The sequence below is a fragment of the Culex pipiens genome, chromosome 2 (genome assembly GCF_016801865.2).
Source record: "Culex pipiens pallens isolate TS chromosome 2, TS_CPP_V2, whole genome shotgun sequence".
Taxonomy (NCBI): domain Eukaryota; kingdom Metazoa; phylum Arthropoda; class Insecta; order Diptera; family Culicidae; genus Culex; species Culex pipiens.
The window spans coordinates 125710275-125725004 of record NC_068938.1 but is presented as its reverse complement, the minus strand read 5'-3'; the positions used below and the strand labels follow the sequence as shown (position 1 = coordinate 125725004).

The window sequence follows — 14730 nt, the reverse complement described above, 5'->3', positions numbered from 1 at the left end:
CAAAGGTGGTGACATTTTTCGTTGGCGTAATTTTACCAAAGACTTGCCAATGAAAAGATGTGAAGCTGGTCAAATAAGAAGTCGGCGTAAAAGTCTGCAGAGAATTGGGTACTAAAGCCCTATGTCAATTTTTATGTACAACGGTAAAAAACACGATTAAAAACCATTTCTGATCACTTTTTTTCATTTTAATGCAAAAAAATATATTGACAAAACAACATTTTTTCGATGGATCAACTACACTGAAACCCCAACCATGGTAGTTTCTACCATATTGTAGGGTTAAATTGAGAACACGCACCGACGTATTTTTGCTAAAAACAATCCGTGCTTGGATTGACAGATTAACGCAGTCAGTTTTACTATTTCTAGAGCGGAATGGTAATTTTAACCCTCCAATGTCGAGAGAATGATAATGATTTTGTAATTGCTACCATGCAATTTTGTGGAAGTATGGTACATTTTACCATATTTGCGTTTACTTTTACCAAAAAGCCACAGTTAATTTAATAAGCAGCATTTTTAGCAAATGTTCTTAAAATTACCATGGTCGGGCTTTCAGTGTAGGAGCTTTTCTGTCAAGAAGGACCGCGAGGTTAATTTTTCAAAATTGATTTAAAAATCCATTTTAAACTCTTTGTGGTCGTACAAAGGGTCATTGTACTCAGAAAAATAAGCTTTATCGCTGTAAACAATAATATCAGCAATCTAAGCTTCATTTTAGGACCCAATTATAAAATGAATACAGAGCGGATTCGTTCATTTGAATTGGGTACTAAAGCCCTATGTAAATTTTTATGTACAACGGTAAAAAATACGATTAAAAACCATTTCTGATCACTTTTTTTCATTTTAATGCAAAATTTTTTTTTGACAAGACAACATTTTTTCGATGGATCAACTATGGTCCCCTTGGAACGAGCTGTCAAGTAGGAGCTTTTCTGTCAAGAAGGACCGCGAGGTTAATTTTTCAAAATTGATTTAAAAATCCATGTTAAACTCTTTGTGGTTGTACAAAGGGTCATTGTACTCAGAAAAATAAGCTTTATCGCTGTAAACAATAATATCTGGAGCAACACGAGAAAAGGGCGGATAAGCATTTTGACAGTTTGAACTATTTTGTTAATTCTTAAGCTTCAGGAAACTTTTTCACAAAACTCGAAGTGTAAAACAATAGCTGGCCTCCCCAGCTACCTCTCAACACTTCTGGATTTGTTAAATAGTTACTTGTTGTCTCGGAATTTGCAAAATAGTTGCAGCTGTCAAAATGCTTATGCGCCCTTTTCAAATGTTGCTCCAGATATCAGCAATCTAAGCTTCATTTTAGGACCCAATTAGACCCAATTACAATGACCCTTTGTACGACCGCAAAGAGTTTAAAATGGATATTAAAATCAATTTTGAAAAATTAACCTTGCGGTCCTTCTTGACAGAAAAGGTCCTACTTGACAGCTCGTTCCAAGGGGACCATAGTTGATCCATCGAAAAAATGTTGTCTTGCGAAATTTTTGTCTGTGGAACGATCTTTTTAAATTTACAGTATTTTTTCTTCGTGTGCACTGATAAAGTATTGATGACTTTGTCTGCCCCCTAGCTCTATATACATATCTAGAGTTTTTTTTTTTTTTTGTTGAAAAGGTCCTATAAGGCAAGTATCACATGCCGTCAACTCCGTCAAATTTCAGGCATCAAAACACTAGCGCCACTCCGATGCGAACGGGAAAATATTCAAACAATAAGCTTTAAAGCGATGGTGGGAGAGCGAGAGAAAAAAATAAAGTTTCAGCGCAGCGAAGAGAAGAAGCACAAGAAACGAAAAAGCTTGTTGCTGCTGTCACTGCTTTTCGCGCCACCGCACGAGATGGATGTATTTTGCTGTGCGTAGCGCTTTTTGTTTTGAATTTTTATTTGAAGCAAATCAATCAGTTAGCGAACATTTTTTGTTATTTTTCGATTGTGTAGTGATACGTATTGATCTGCACTGTTTTGACTGTAATTAATTAATCAATTTGTGACGTGAGAATATAATTTTAAGTGATAACTTATTTTGTAAGAAAACCCTCGTGATTATATTTGCTTTGATGCTTTGAGACAGTCCAAAATATTGATTTAAATATCGTTAAAAATACAAATATTGCCGTAACACCCGTCTGACCTGTGTCCGATTGTTGGCCAATCCGGTCTTACCGGATCACCTGAAAATAGTTTTGCTTGTAAACCTATCAATTAACTCTTCTCTACTCTACTCTACCACGTCCTCCTGTAGCGTTTCCTTCGAAGACCGGAAAAAAGGCACTAACTGTTGGCTGATTTTGTCCCTGGGAGCCTGTGACAGTTCTCTATCTGGAATAATTTACCAGCAGAGCGTTTTCCTTCGTCTTTGGCTGGATCCGGGTTTGTTATGGTTTGGTTTGCCATGAAAACTGCTTTGCATTAAGTATCTTTGATTGAATTGATTTTTCCACTGGGTCCAAACCGTGGTCCAAACCCGCCCGGTGTTCAATTTGATTTAAACTTAATTAATAATCATGAAATTCCAAAACTTGCTCGCCATTTCGCTAAATGTTTACCTCGCTCTGTCAAAATTTGGTCAAAACAGTGCGAAAGAGATGAACGAAAAACAACATCACTACCATGTTTGACTGTGTGCGTGCGCGCATATTTTGTTTCACTGTGTGCGTGTACGGGCGTTGAAAAGCTCGACAACTTATGGTACGTTCGTTTGATGGCTAGTTCGGCACTGAGTGCCGCACTCAGAGCTGTCAAAGTGTTTCTTTGAAGAAACTCGCGCTAGTTCCGCACGAGTTTCGCCGCCATCTTGGAACTGAAACTCTAGTGCCGCACTCGATATTTTTTCAGTTTCATGCGAGTTCTATGCACACTGAAAAAGAATGTTCGTTTGAACCAAAACTGGCACCGACGAGTGCGGCACTCAGTGCCACACTGACTGTTCAAACGAACGTACCATTAGATATCAGCCCACCAGATCACTATGGGGTTTCAGGGGGCCATAAATCGAAAAACCGACATACTCTAATTATTTTTTTGGTATTTTTTTTCGAAAATAAACATTCTAACTAAGAAAAATCCGGAGTTTGAAAGTTGTAGGTTCAAAATTCACTGAATTGCAGACCTTCAAAGGCGAAAATGGTAAGAAAAAACATGTTTTTTGACAAAAAAATGATTATTTTTCATAGTTGTACTGTGTAGCTGTTTATGTATTTTTTCCTGCATCATTATATACATTCAGAAAGGTAATTGATTCAACTTTTCAATAACATTTTACAAAACACACTTTTACATGCTAAAAAAAAAAAAAAAAGGTTGGATTTTTATTCAAAATTTAGTTTTTTTCAACTTTGTTAATTGAGTAATTTTTTGGGGTGCATTTGTGCGATCTGAAAATTTTGCAGCTTAAAATTTGAACCATGTCCTAACTTGTCTCCAAATTTCAAAGTGCACTTATGTGCACTTTTTGAGTTATGCCATTTTGAACATTTTGATTCATGCAAGAAAATTAATGATTTCGCGTATACGCTTGGTTAAAATCACATTATTTACCTGCGGAGGCAGAAATGACGTACCTGCTATGTATGTTTTGAAATTGATTTGATATTCATGACTTTGTTGGTACTTAGATACGTTTAATAAAATTAGAAATTCCTATTCTAAGTATTAAACAGAAACGATTCGTCGAATATTCATATCAGTTCGTTGTTGTGTTCTTTTGAAAGTATGGATAATAATACCGTAGTGTCCCTGTACGATATAACGAAGCACTATTCTGAAAACGTGAGAACTGCTTTCGAGTATATTTGTAAGAATTACAACATTGCAGAACAATCACATGATCAACTCAGGGAAAAACCACAGAGGAAAAACTACGCATGTTAGCTTCAAAACGAGGTATACAAAAGCCCATAGAAGAAGTTCATATTTTAAGTAATCTAACGGCAATCGGTAACATAGTGATTTTGATTTAGAAGAATTTATCGTGGAAAACGTTAATTTTGCAAGTGGATCAACAAAAAACGTGGACGAGAATCCATAGAATGTTTCATAAAATAAACCGTTAAAAATTCTAAAACACCGCAAAAATCTAATTTTAATTGGAGGTGGAGGGGGGGGGGGGGGGGGTCTTCAAAGAGAGGTGGATTTTAACTCAAGAAGAAGGGGAGGAAGATTGAACGTAAATCAGAAACTTTAACATAGCATAAACCGCCATTCCGTGCATCAAATAGACAGAGCAAGAACATTAAAATTCACCACTTTAATGCATGTGGCCTCAAATATATGAAAAAAATCGAAAATTAAACTTGTTTTTTTGGAAAAATATCAAAATTCATTTGTTTTCATTATACTAAGTACAAACAACACAAAAAAGTTACAAAAAAGCAAAAAAATATTTTTGGCCGCTCGCTTATATGGAAATACCCCATAGTGCAGATGGCTCTGCGGTTTTGATGATTGAGCGTTGTTCCCAGATTTTGGGACTTGTCTATCTTTTTAAATTAGGTATCTTTGCAAGTATGCAGATCGGAAGGAAAGGGGTCAAGAAACAGCTTTACGAACAGCAGAACAAAGGAGAGGGAGCGATTTCTTGGGGCTTTTCTTCAACCTCTCTGGCTTGCTTTCGCTGCCGCTGCTGCCCATTTGAATTTTTTCTTGACCGGTTTCTTCCGAAGTGCATACACCGCTATAAGCTATCCAGGTTTTTAAGCGAAGATGGCGTTCGAATGGTGAACATTCGAAATGTCAAAATCGCGCAGTAGCACCAACATTAGAAAACAAATGTGGCTGTCATGCCATGGCACACTTTTTTCGGAATACTGGTACTACTGCGTGATTTTGACATTTCGGACGTTCACCATTCGAACGCCATCTTCGCTTAAAAACCTGGATTGTGTTTCATATGTTGATAGGTCCTTTTCAGGAAAAACTCTGGATATTTGTAAACTGATTTTGACGATTGAAATCTTTTTAACTCAAAGTCGTTCGAAAGAACGAAATCCAATTTTTGGACATCCACAGTCCAACCAGTTCAAAGTGGCGAAACGGGTGAAACCAAGGGTAACATTCGAGTTTGCCAATCCGTTCTGTTAAACAAAAAATATCTGATTTGTATTCTTCCAAAATCTATTCGACCGTCTCGTCCAAACCCCCTTGCCAAATCGTCCGAGGACAAAAGTGTCAAATGTCAATAAAAATTTTCCATCAAAAGAAGAGGAAAAGGAAGAACCTTCCTTTCTCAGATCAGTCGTCATTTTTTCACAGTCCCAGCCAGCACGGAACCATTCCCCGGATATCGTTTTCCACTTTGCGTGTTTACAATTCGGTCTTGTGCAGAGAAAAGAATCCAATTTCGTCGCGTCAGGACAATTCTAAAGCAGTGCGATATTTGAACACGGTCTCTCCAATTAAATATTATTGTTTTCGTCACCCCGTCCCCGTTGTGTAACGCGAGAATCTCGCTGGAGCTGAAGCTGAACGTGGGAGTCGTCCATCGCTTGCTTTGTTCAGTCTGTGCTCCTTATCAGTGTGCTTTTGCTGGGTAAAGTAAACACCGTCGTCGTCGTCGTCCGGGACAGTGGACAGAACGCAGGAGTACGGAAGTGGCAACTGGAAGCGCGAGAACCACCGACGACGAGGAAAAAAACAGCCTTCAAGATGATTCCCAGTAAAAAGAACTGATACTTGCTTCACGGCAGCCGACGGGAGTGGAAGTGTGTGTTTTGTTTGAGTTTTCGTTAAGTTTTTGGTTTTTGGGTTTTTTTTTGTGGGAGTGCGTTTGGAGTTTCCGAGTGGTTCCAGGTAGAGCAGGAAGCGGCAAGGAGGAACATCGACAATCGCAGTTTTTGCCTCGATTAATGGCTAGTTCTATGAACAACAAGACCCGTTTTCGTCGTAGACTGGCAGCGATCTCTTTTCTGTCCAATATTTCACTGGACGGCACCCACAGAGACACCAAACTTGGTCCGCTGCACGGTTCCGGAGCGGGAATCCACTCGAGCAGTGTCCTCAACAATAACAACAACAATGTCGTCATCGGCGGCGTACGGACGGCCAACTTCGACGACTCGTCGGAGGACAACATCGACGACACGCCTGGGACAGGTGAACATCCGGGCAATTTTGAGCAGTTTGAGTCCAACTTAACTAAGGGTTCGTCCGTGGCATCGGCCACCGGTGCAGTGAGACGAATCCGTGCCCGAACTGGCACATTTGGCAAAGGTTCCACGGCGGTGGTAGACCGGAATGGCGTCCACCGGATCGACAGCGAAGGCAACGTCGTGATCTTCCCGAAGGTCGCCTCGACACCGCTCAAGGACCGTGAGAATGTCAATCCAAACGATCATCATTACTTCCCGGCGACAACGACGGCGGACAAACGGGCCCGGGCCAATTCGACGTCACTCCGAGCGGGTGGCGGCGGTCCCGGAGCCAAGCGTACCTTGCTGATCAATGCCGAGGACAAACGGGCCGAGCTAGCGAACAACAGCAGCACCGAAAGTCTCGTCCAGGGCGGAGGTGGTATTGGACGGCGCAACGTTTTCATCAACGACCCGTCCTCCGCGAAGGACATCAAGTTCATCACCCAGGAGCTCGGTCGCAATCACAACTTCCGCGATGACCGTGTGGTCCTCATGTCCAAGCGCACGCCCTGTTTCCTATTCTCGGTGCTCCCGAACAGCAAACCGGGCAAGTTGCAGAAACGCTACGAAGGCCGACGCCGCAACCCGTCCGGAACGCGCCCGCTCTCCTCCATGAACGACTACCCGTTCGACGCGTTCCGTCTGCTAGGAATCGAACGCAGTGGCGAACCGGGCCAGGAATCCTCGTACGGCCATCTCCTCATCCCATCGCGTCAATACCATCGGGAAAAGAAGCACGAAAAAAGCTCCGGCAACCGTAGCGGATTCGAAATAACAACCTTCGCGTCGCTCGAGTCCGGAGCCGCGGCCCGCTACTACAGCTACGACAACAGCCAAACGCGTCAAAACACAACCGCCAGCCCGTCCCAGAACGTAACAAATCCGGACGCCGCGGCAGTGACGACCTTTGACGAGGGCTACACGAGCGTGTCCGGCATGCAGTACTCGCCCAACATCCTGGACGATCCGGAGCTGATCGCGGGCAAACATCGCACCCTGCTGACGTTCACCTCGTACGTGACCTCGGTCATCGATTACGTGCGGCCTTCGGACCTGAAGAAGGAACTCAACGACAAGTTCCGAGAAAAGTTTCCCCAAATCCAGCTGACGCTGAGCAAGCTCAGAAGGTAAGTGTCGGGGTTTGACCTTCCAGCAGAACTGGATTAATGCTGTCTTTTCTCTGGCCTTATCATGGTTTGAATTACAAATGAGGTGTTTAATGTTTGCTCTCTCTCTCTCTTTGAATTGATAACCTCTAACGCGAGCTCGTTTGTGATTTGAGCGTTTGTCACATGCAGCGGAACAAGAGATTAGCTTAGTTTGAATGACCTGGTTTGTCCTTGGGTCTGGTCAAAGACTAAATTATAACGCTGTTAATTTCATTATTGCCATATAAGCAGAGAAGATTTTCAACTTGTTTTTCACGTTTCAGTAGCGCTGTTGAGAGCTTAATTTGCTCACTGGTACTGACTTGATGATGTTTTATCTAACGCTAGTCAAGATAAGGAAGTGTGATAAACAATTCATAACTCTTTGCAAAGTAAACAGTGTCACAAAACGGACGGACGAACGAAACCGGAGCTTTGCTGTGAGTTGTTAAGCACTGAGTTTCAGGTCGCTTCACATTGCTACACTATTGTTGAAGTAATTTCTGATATTTTATTTTATTTTTAATCGATTAACTCTTGACAAAATTCCCAGGTTTTGTCAGCATGTTTTGTCCGTTGGTTATAAGCGGTATACGCACTTCGGAAGGAATCGGTCAAGAAAAATTTCAAATGGGCAACAGCGGCAGAGTAAGCAAGCCAGAGAGGGTGAAGAAAAGCCCCAAGAAATCGTTCCCTCTTCTTTGTTCTGCTGTTCGTAAAGCTGTTTCTTGACCCCTTTCCTTTCGATCAGCGTACTAGCCTATAATCAGGAAGCAATTGGAAATGTGGTTTTTGTTATCCAGATAATTTTTAAGTCGAATAAAACTAAAACTATGCACAGTCCAGACTCGATTATCTGAAGGTTTGTATGAGACTTCGGATAATCGAATCATGACCAAAACTTTTTTTCATGTTATTTTTTATTTTCTTACTTTGAACATCAAATTCGAGTTCTGCGACCCCAATACAGTAGTTGTTCGGTAACTGGGCGTTGTTTAACTGGGCTGCTTTTTAACTGGGCGCTCGATAACTGGGCCGTAGCCCAGTTAAAAAGCAGACAAACGTCAAAAAACCAAAACAAACCGAAATCACCGAGGGGTTAATGGATGCAAAAATCATGGTCAACAAATAAAAAAACTTTTTTCAAACTTTTATGTAATTTCAAGTCACAATTAAAGAAATATGAAAAGTAATCATTGTAAACAAATTTGAGTAACTTTTATTTTTTTTGTGCATCGGTAGTCCCCTCGTTATTTTTCGTTCAGCCCAGTTAGCGAACAGCATTCGATGACTGGGCTACAATCTCAGCCCAGTTACCGAACAACTACTGTATACAGCAATTCCGTTTGAAAAGAGCCTAAACCGAAAAAAAAGTTCTCCGATCGGGCTCAAAATTTTTCTGGGGGTTCCTTGGCCAAAATAATTAGACCCGTATTTTTTTGTTTGGCCATTAGGGTGACCTACATCGTGCTAAGGTGGTTCGAAAAATTGCAATTTTCGTCATTTTTCGCAAAAACCACTTTTTTCAAAAAATCATATCTCCGCGCCATTTCATCCGATTTTAGCTGTCTTAGACGCAAAAGAAAGGTGATGAGTTTGGCTATTTGGGAAAAATAGTAAGAAGTTCCAAAAATCTAGCTTAACTATTGAAAAAGTCATATGAAAACTTAAAATGGCGTTTTGCCCGTGTCTGGACCAAAGAGCCTATGTCTGAAAATATTTTTATCGGATTCCTCGGAAAATTTCACACAAAATATCAAAAAATTGGCGATGTCCAACCGTACGTTTCGGAGATATGATTTTTTGAAAATAAAAACTGAGTTTTTCGACGCGCCACGCGCAAAAACAGGAAAATGACGAAATCGACAAAAAATCAACTTTTTTCACTAAAACTGCGATAACTTTAAAATTTCAGCGATGACCTATAGATGTTATGGTACCAAAAGTTGCGTCTTTCAATTACGAAAATTTTGATACCCAAACATCTATAGTCTCATTACCTTTCTTTTGCGTCTAAGACAGCTAAAATCGGATGAAATGACGCGGAGATATGATTTTTTGAAAAAAGTGGTTTTTGCGAAAAATGACGAAAATTGCAATTTTTCGAACCACCCTAGCACGATGTAGGTCACCCTAATGGCCAAACAAAAAAATACGGGTCTAATTATTTTGGCCAAGGAACCCCCAGAAAAATTTTGAGCCCGATCGGAGAACTTTTTTTTCGGTTTAGGCTCTTTTCAAATGGAATTGCTGTATAGTAAAATTTAAATTTTTAGTTGCCTTTGAAATTGAAAAAAAAACGTTTTTTCCAAGATTTTTTCAATATGTTATCCAGAGGCGACACGTGGCCATTTTGGATACCTGTTAAAAATAAATTTCTTTATGAAGAGTGTTTAAAAATGCATAAATCAACAGTGCAGTTGTCTTACAATCATTTGTTTTCAAAAATTGAGTATCGACGATTTTTTTCTCGCGAGCTGCATTTTTGAGTATTTTTCAGAAATGCGCGTAACTATCAAATTTGGTCGCCTTGGGCTTCAAGTTATAGTTAATGTCCCCTGAACAAATTCCTGTACAGACATAGTCCATAAAAGCTTGTGTTTGGGAATGGCAGGGCGTTTTAGGGGGAAAATTTTGTATTTTTTAGCTAAAAAATTTCAAAAACCACCCCCCAAAAGGTGCCAAATTTTTTTGCCAAAACTGATGCTTTCAGCTTATAAGAAATTTTACGGAGATCATTTTGCTTTTTTTAACATTCAATTTATGTCCACGCAAAGCCGAGATATTTGCATTTTAGTGAACAAAAAGTGACGAATTTTCAAAATTCTTAGAACATTGACCAAGCCACGTAGCCTAGAAATAACGCTCCCGCCTAGTAAGCGGTAGATCGGGGTTCAAATCCCGGCTCGGACTAACACAACTGGTGATCGTTTCTCTTCTGGATTCGATTGCTTAGTAAAGGGAAGGTAGTGTATCGTCACAAACTGGACCTTATCAAGACACCTATGGAATGTTAACATTAAGATGATCAATTAACTGTCACTGAATCCGCTTTGTAAATGCCGGCCCCGATACTCTTCACGGGTGTTCCCCTCAGGAACTGGGAAAGATTTATTTAGAATATAAGCGTTTTAGTTTTTAGCATAAATCATGGGCTTCTATGATTACAAACGAGAAGGCATATATATTGGATATTTTTATTTTGCTCGCTCAAAAAAGATATTTGTAAATAACATTTCATGAAAAAACATAAGATTTTCTCACAATGTGACGTAAACGACAAATAACCCTGGGCCTTGTAAAGTCAAGGGGCATGATTTGATCCTAGTGCATTTGTCAAAATTTGGGTAGGGTAGGGTAGTCATCAATGAGACACTTTTGGTTTTCATCTTTCAAAGATTTTTCTCATTTTTTCATCAGCATGTTTTAATGAGCTTTTTGTTGCATTTTCTTTCTTTTAATGTGTTCTAACATTGACCAAAATATGAGATCGATCCGACATCTACAGCCAGAGTTATTCAACTGTCTCATTGTAGACGCACTTGGCAGGAACAATGAGACACACTACGAAAATCAAGATTTTTCTAGTAAAACATCATGTTTTTGTGTTGTTCCATTGCAGGTAACTTGCCTTGAACATTTTAGAGCAATTTTGCCAACATGAAACTTTAATTAACAAAAGTTATACTAAAAAGTATTTAAATTTTGTAAAATCCGTATATTTATACCAAATAACTTTGTATTTTTGGTTAAATGAAGTTAAAACTCAATAAATATGCCAAAAATCACTTTTAATTCATGTTTTGAAAGATTTCCATAGATTTTGAAAAGTTTAATGAAGAAAAATCAAAGTGTCTCATTTTTACCCATGAGCTGAAATGAGTGGGGAACAATGAGACAGTCCTGGATACTGGGTATATTCTAAATTTTGGCCAAACCTAATGAAAGGACATTGTAGCCCAACTCAATCCCTATGGAACGTCGAAAGAAATTTGAAGAAATATTAGTTTTGGTGTTAATGGCAGCCTACGAGCGAAAAAGTAATTTTTGTCCATAATTTACTTTTACATCCCAGAATCAAACATTTATGAATAACTTTTCAAGGAAGTGTTCATAACCAAAGCCACTTTAATGGCAGACGTGTATCCAGTAGACACACCTTTCCCCCAAATATGAGCCTGATTGGTTGAAACTACGACTTGTGAGAGCCATTTTATCATTGTTCCCCGTGTCTCATTGTTGACTACTCTACCCTATACATTATTTTTTATAAGCACTATGGACACCACTTCATGCTACGAGAACTCGCTTTGCCGCAGCCCCAGGGCTTAAGCGTTGACCGATAAGCTGTCTTCGTGAACTAGGTAGTTCTCCGATAGTGAAAATATCACAATTGCAGAAGACACCGCTGCTTCTGTGACTTTTTCACTATCACAATGTGGGATTTAGGTTGGGACTTCAGGATAGTACAATTGTGTTGTTGCTTAGCATTAGCATTTAAAATAAATCTGTATGCTTTCCAAATCTATTTGATGTTAAAGTTAGTTGCAATTGTTAAGTTAGAGTAATGCTGTCAATAAACTTTGATTGACTACTAGGCATATTTTATGTCAAAATTTCCATAGAGTCACGATCAATCAATAATGTAATGATATCGGACACAAATTGAATGTTAAAAAAAAAAGCAAAATGATCTCCGTAAAATTTCCTATAAGCTGAATGCATCAGTTTTTTGTTGTATGAAAACATTGTTCCTGGCATCCTAATCTATCATTCTAGGGGTGAGCACCAAAGATTTGACAACTTTTAATTTTTTTGGGACGGCCTAGTGTGCATGCCTGGCACGAACACTCAAAGCGTGTTCTAGCGTGTTGCTCGTACTGACTCAGAGCAAGGGTGAGATGTAGGTGTAAGGGCAGTGCGTGTTCGTCGGGAACCTAGTGCATAAGATCGGTCAAGGCCCGTTCTTACATTGAAAATTGCGAATTGCGAAGCCCCTTTTTTTAATTCGCATAAAATGTAAACGTCCGGTAAAATTTACATTAACGCGTTAAAAAACAAGAAAAAATCATACAACAAATCTTTTTTTTTCTCTCTCTTCCTCAGCATCAAGCGCGAGATGAAGCGCATCAACAAGCTGGACTCGCGCATCGACTTCCTTACCATCTCGGTCGCGTACGTGTACTTTGAGAAGCTGATCCTGCTGAACCTGATCAACAAGGAGAACCGAAAGCTGTGCGCGGGCGCCTGCATGCTGCTGAGCGCCAAGCTGAACGACGTCAAGGGCGAGGTGCTGAAGAGTTTGATCGAGGTGGGTTGAAGAAGCCTGAAGAAGTTGGTATAAAATGTTTAATGATTTTTATTTTCTCTTTTGGCAGAAAACGGAGAACGTGTTCCGGCTGAGCCGCAAGGAGCTGATCGCGTCCGAGTTTGCCGTGCTGGTGGCGCTCGAGTTTAGTCTGCACGTGCCGACCAGCGAGATTCATCCGCATTACCAACGGTTGATGTACGAATCATGAGAGGAGGAGAACGGGAAGGACGGTTGGGCTGGTGGCGGACATCACGCCCGCAACCGGCTGAGCAGCGGCGTCTGCTTCCAGATCCTTCCCGGGTTCATTTTGTGAAGTTCTTTTTTTCATTTAAGTGCACGTGCAAGTGCGCGCGCCAAGTTACTTTAAAATGCTTTTGTCTTTATAGACTGCCCGAACTTTTTTTTTTTTTTTTGTGTACCGTAATATTTTTGTTCAATTTTTGTCTGTTTATTGCTTTTATTTAGACGTTATTAAAATAAAATCGTATTAAGAAGGTGTAGTTTTGTGTGTGTAGATCAGGGAAGTATTCAAGACTGTGAGTTTTGAGCGATAAAGGAGGGAAAATTTTACAAGGCAACAGCCAATCTACGTATGTACTTAGTTTCGAGAAAACTAGCGAGTGAGGGATGGATGATGATGGTGTAATCAAGCTATTTATACTCAGAGAGAAAACTTTGGATTCGATCCACGATTTTGTACGCGCTCAGCGGATTTACGTTTATTCAGAATTACTTTTCATTTCCGACCGCAGGATTGTTCCTTTTCTCGTAATAATGTCTATAAAACGTACCTACAAACAGTATCCAATAAAGTTTGTAATAACAGACCAACGCGACGCTCACTTTTTGTTCACATTCTTCGGGTCCATGATCTTCCCGAGGTCCTTCAACGAAACGTTTGCCGAGCCACGTTCCAACGGTTTCGGTTGACTCGCGCACGGCTTCCACCCCACAAAGTAGATGACCTGAAACGTGGCCGTCACTCCGTCCTCCTTCGAGTACATGTCTTTGTAAATCGCGGCCGCGGCCATCATTGTCTCTCGGCTAATGTGCAACGCTCTGTTGAACGCAGCATTACTTTCGGCCATCCCCTTCAAATCCCACATCAGCTCAAACATCGACGGAAACCCAACCACGATCTCGTCCGTGTCAATCGTCAGCATGTTAAAGTTCGCCCGGTTCAGCAACATCCCGACGTCCCGAATCTGCGTGAACGGCGACAAATGCGGCGAAATTCCACCCCTCCGCTCGACCTCAGCAAGTTGCAGCGACGATCGCAGCTCGTACAGCGTCTCCCCGCCGAACATCGCCCCGATGAACACGCCATCCGGCCTCAACGCACGATTGACCGCCCGGAAGCACGCCGGCAGGTCGTTGATCCAGTGCAGACTCAAACTCGACACCACCAAATCCAAACTGTCCGCCTCAAAGTCAAACTTCTCCTCGTCCATCTCGCGCACCCGGAAGTCCAACCCGGGCGTTCCCTTGATCTGCGCAAGCATCGTCGGGCTCAGGTCCACCGCCGTCAGCTGCTCGACCGTCTCCCCGAGCACGTGGTTCGTCACGTAGCCCCGGCCGGCGCCCAAATCAACGGCATTCTTGAACACGCGCTTCACGTCGAAGATCCGATCCGAAAGCCGGTAACCGACCTCCTCCTTGATGTAGTCGTACAGTGCGACGTCATCGCTACAAAGAAACCGCTTTAATTACAAAACTAATCAAGTTTACTTAAAAATAGTTCAAACCTTTTGGCGGCTCGCTCGCGCTGAAGTCGTTTCACCTTTCTGTCGAAAATGTTCACAACCGGAACGCAGTACCGGCGAACGAGTGGGGCAATCGCCGGCAAACTTTGTGCTCTTATCGCGGTAAACATGCTGAACTTTAACTTATATATCCAACATTTATTGAAACCCGCTTAATTTTTGCTTTAAACTTGACTAGCGAACAGAAACTCACAAAATGCGGTTTGTTTACCTTTGAACCTACCGTGATGTAATGTTGTCGAGAATGTCAAGGATGAAAGAAGCAAAGAACAAAAACAGGAACTATACGGGGTAGGTCGAAAGGCGCGTGCGGTCGACACTGACACCGTGCGTCTCGATAGAAGGAGTTGGACATT

The 14730-nt window shown here is 41.1% G+C and overlaps 2 protein-coding genes across 2 annotated transcripts; one reads left to right on the top strand and one right to left on the bottom strand.

The window, feature by feature from the left end:
* Nucleotides 1-5230: 5230 nt before the first annotated feature.
* LOC120419931 (CDK5 and ABL1 enzyme substrate 2) lies at nucleotides 5231-13438 on the top strand. Its single transcript, XM_039582796.2, has 3 exons — nucleotides 5231-7279; nucleotides 12407-12611; nucleotides 12679-13438. The coding sequence occupies exons 1-3, from the start codon at nucleotides 5868-5870 to the stop codon at nucleotides 12817-12819; spliced, it is 1758 nt and encodes a 585-aa protein (XP_039438730.1). The 5' UTR covers nucleotides 5231-5867; the 3' UTR covers nucleotides 12820-13438.
* On the bottom strand, nucleotides 13292-14610 carry LOC120419932 (arginine-hydroxylase NDUFAF5, mitochondrial). The gene is made up of 2 exons (XM_039582797.2): nucleotides 14357-14610; nucleotides 13292-14297 (listed from the first exon to the last, which is right to left on the bottom strand). Exons 1-2 carry the CDS (start codon nucleotides 14482-14484, stop codon nucleotides 13451-13453), a joined length of 975 nt encoding a protein of 324 aa, XP_039438731.1. The 5' UTR covers nucleotides 14485-14610; the 3' UTR covers nucleotides 13292-13450.
* Nucleotides 14611-14730: the final 120 nt, after the last annotated feature.

What these genes read in the sequence shown, in the direction of transcription:
- LOC120419932 (XM_039582797.2), bottom strand. Translation starts at nt 14,484, where the DNA reads ATGTTTACCGCGATAAGAGCACAAAGTTTGCCGGCGATTGCCCCACTC. An exon ending in CGCGAGCGAGCCGCCAAAAG is followed by an intron (nt 14,298 to 14,356) that starts GTTTGAACTATT and finishes GTTTCTTTGTAG; the next exon opens with CGATGACGTCGCACTGTACG.
- LOC120419931 (XM_039582796.2), top strand. Translation starts at nt 5,868, where the DNA reads ATGGCTAGTTCTATGAACAACAAGACCCGTTTTCGTCGTAGACTGGCA. An exon ending in ACGCTGAGCAAGCTCAGAAG is followed by an intron (nt 7,280 to 12,406) that starts GTAAGTGTCGGG and finishes TCTCTTCCTCAG; the next exon opens with CATCAAGCGCGAGATGAAGC. An exon ending in TGCTGAAGAGTTTGATCGAG is followed by an intron (nt 12,612 to 12,678) that starts GTGGGTTGAAGA and finishes CTCTTTTGGCAG; the next exon opens with AAAACGGAGAACGTGTTCCG.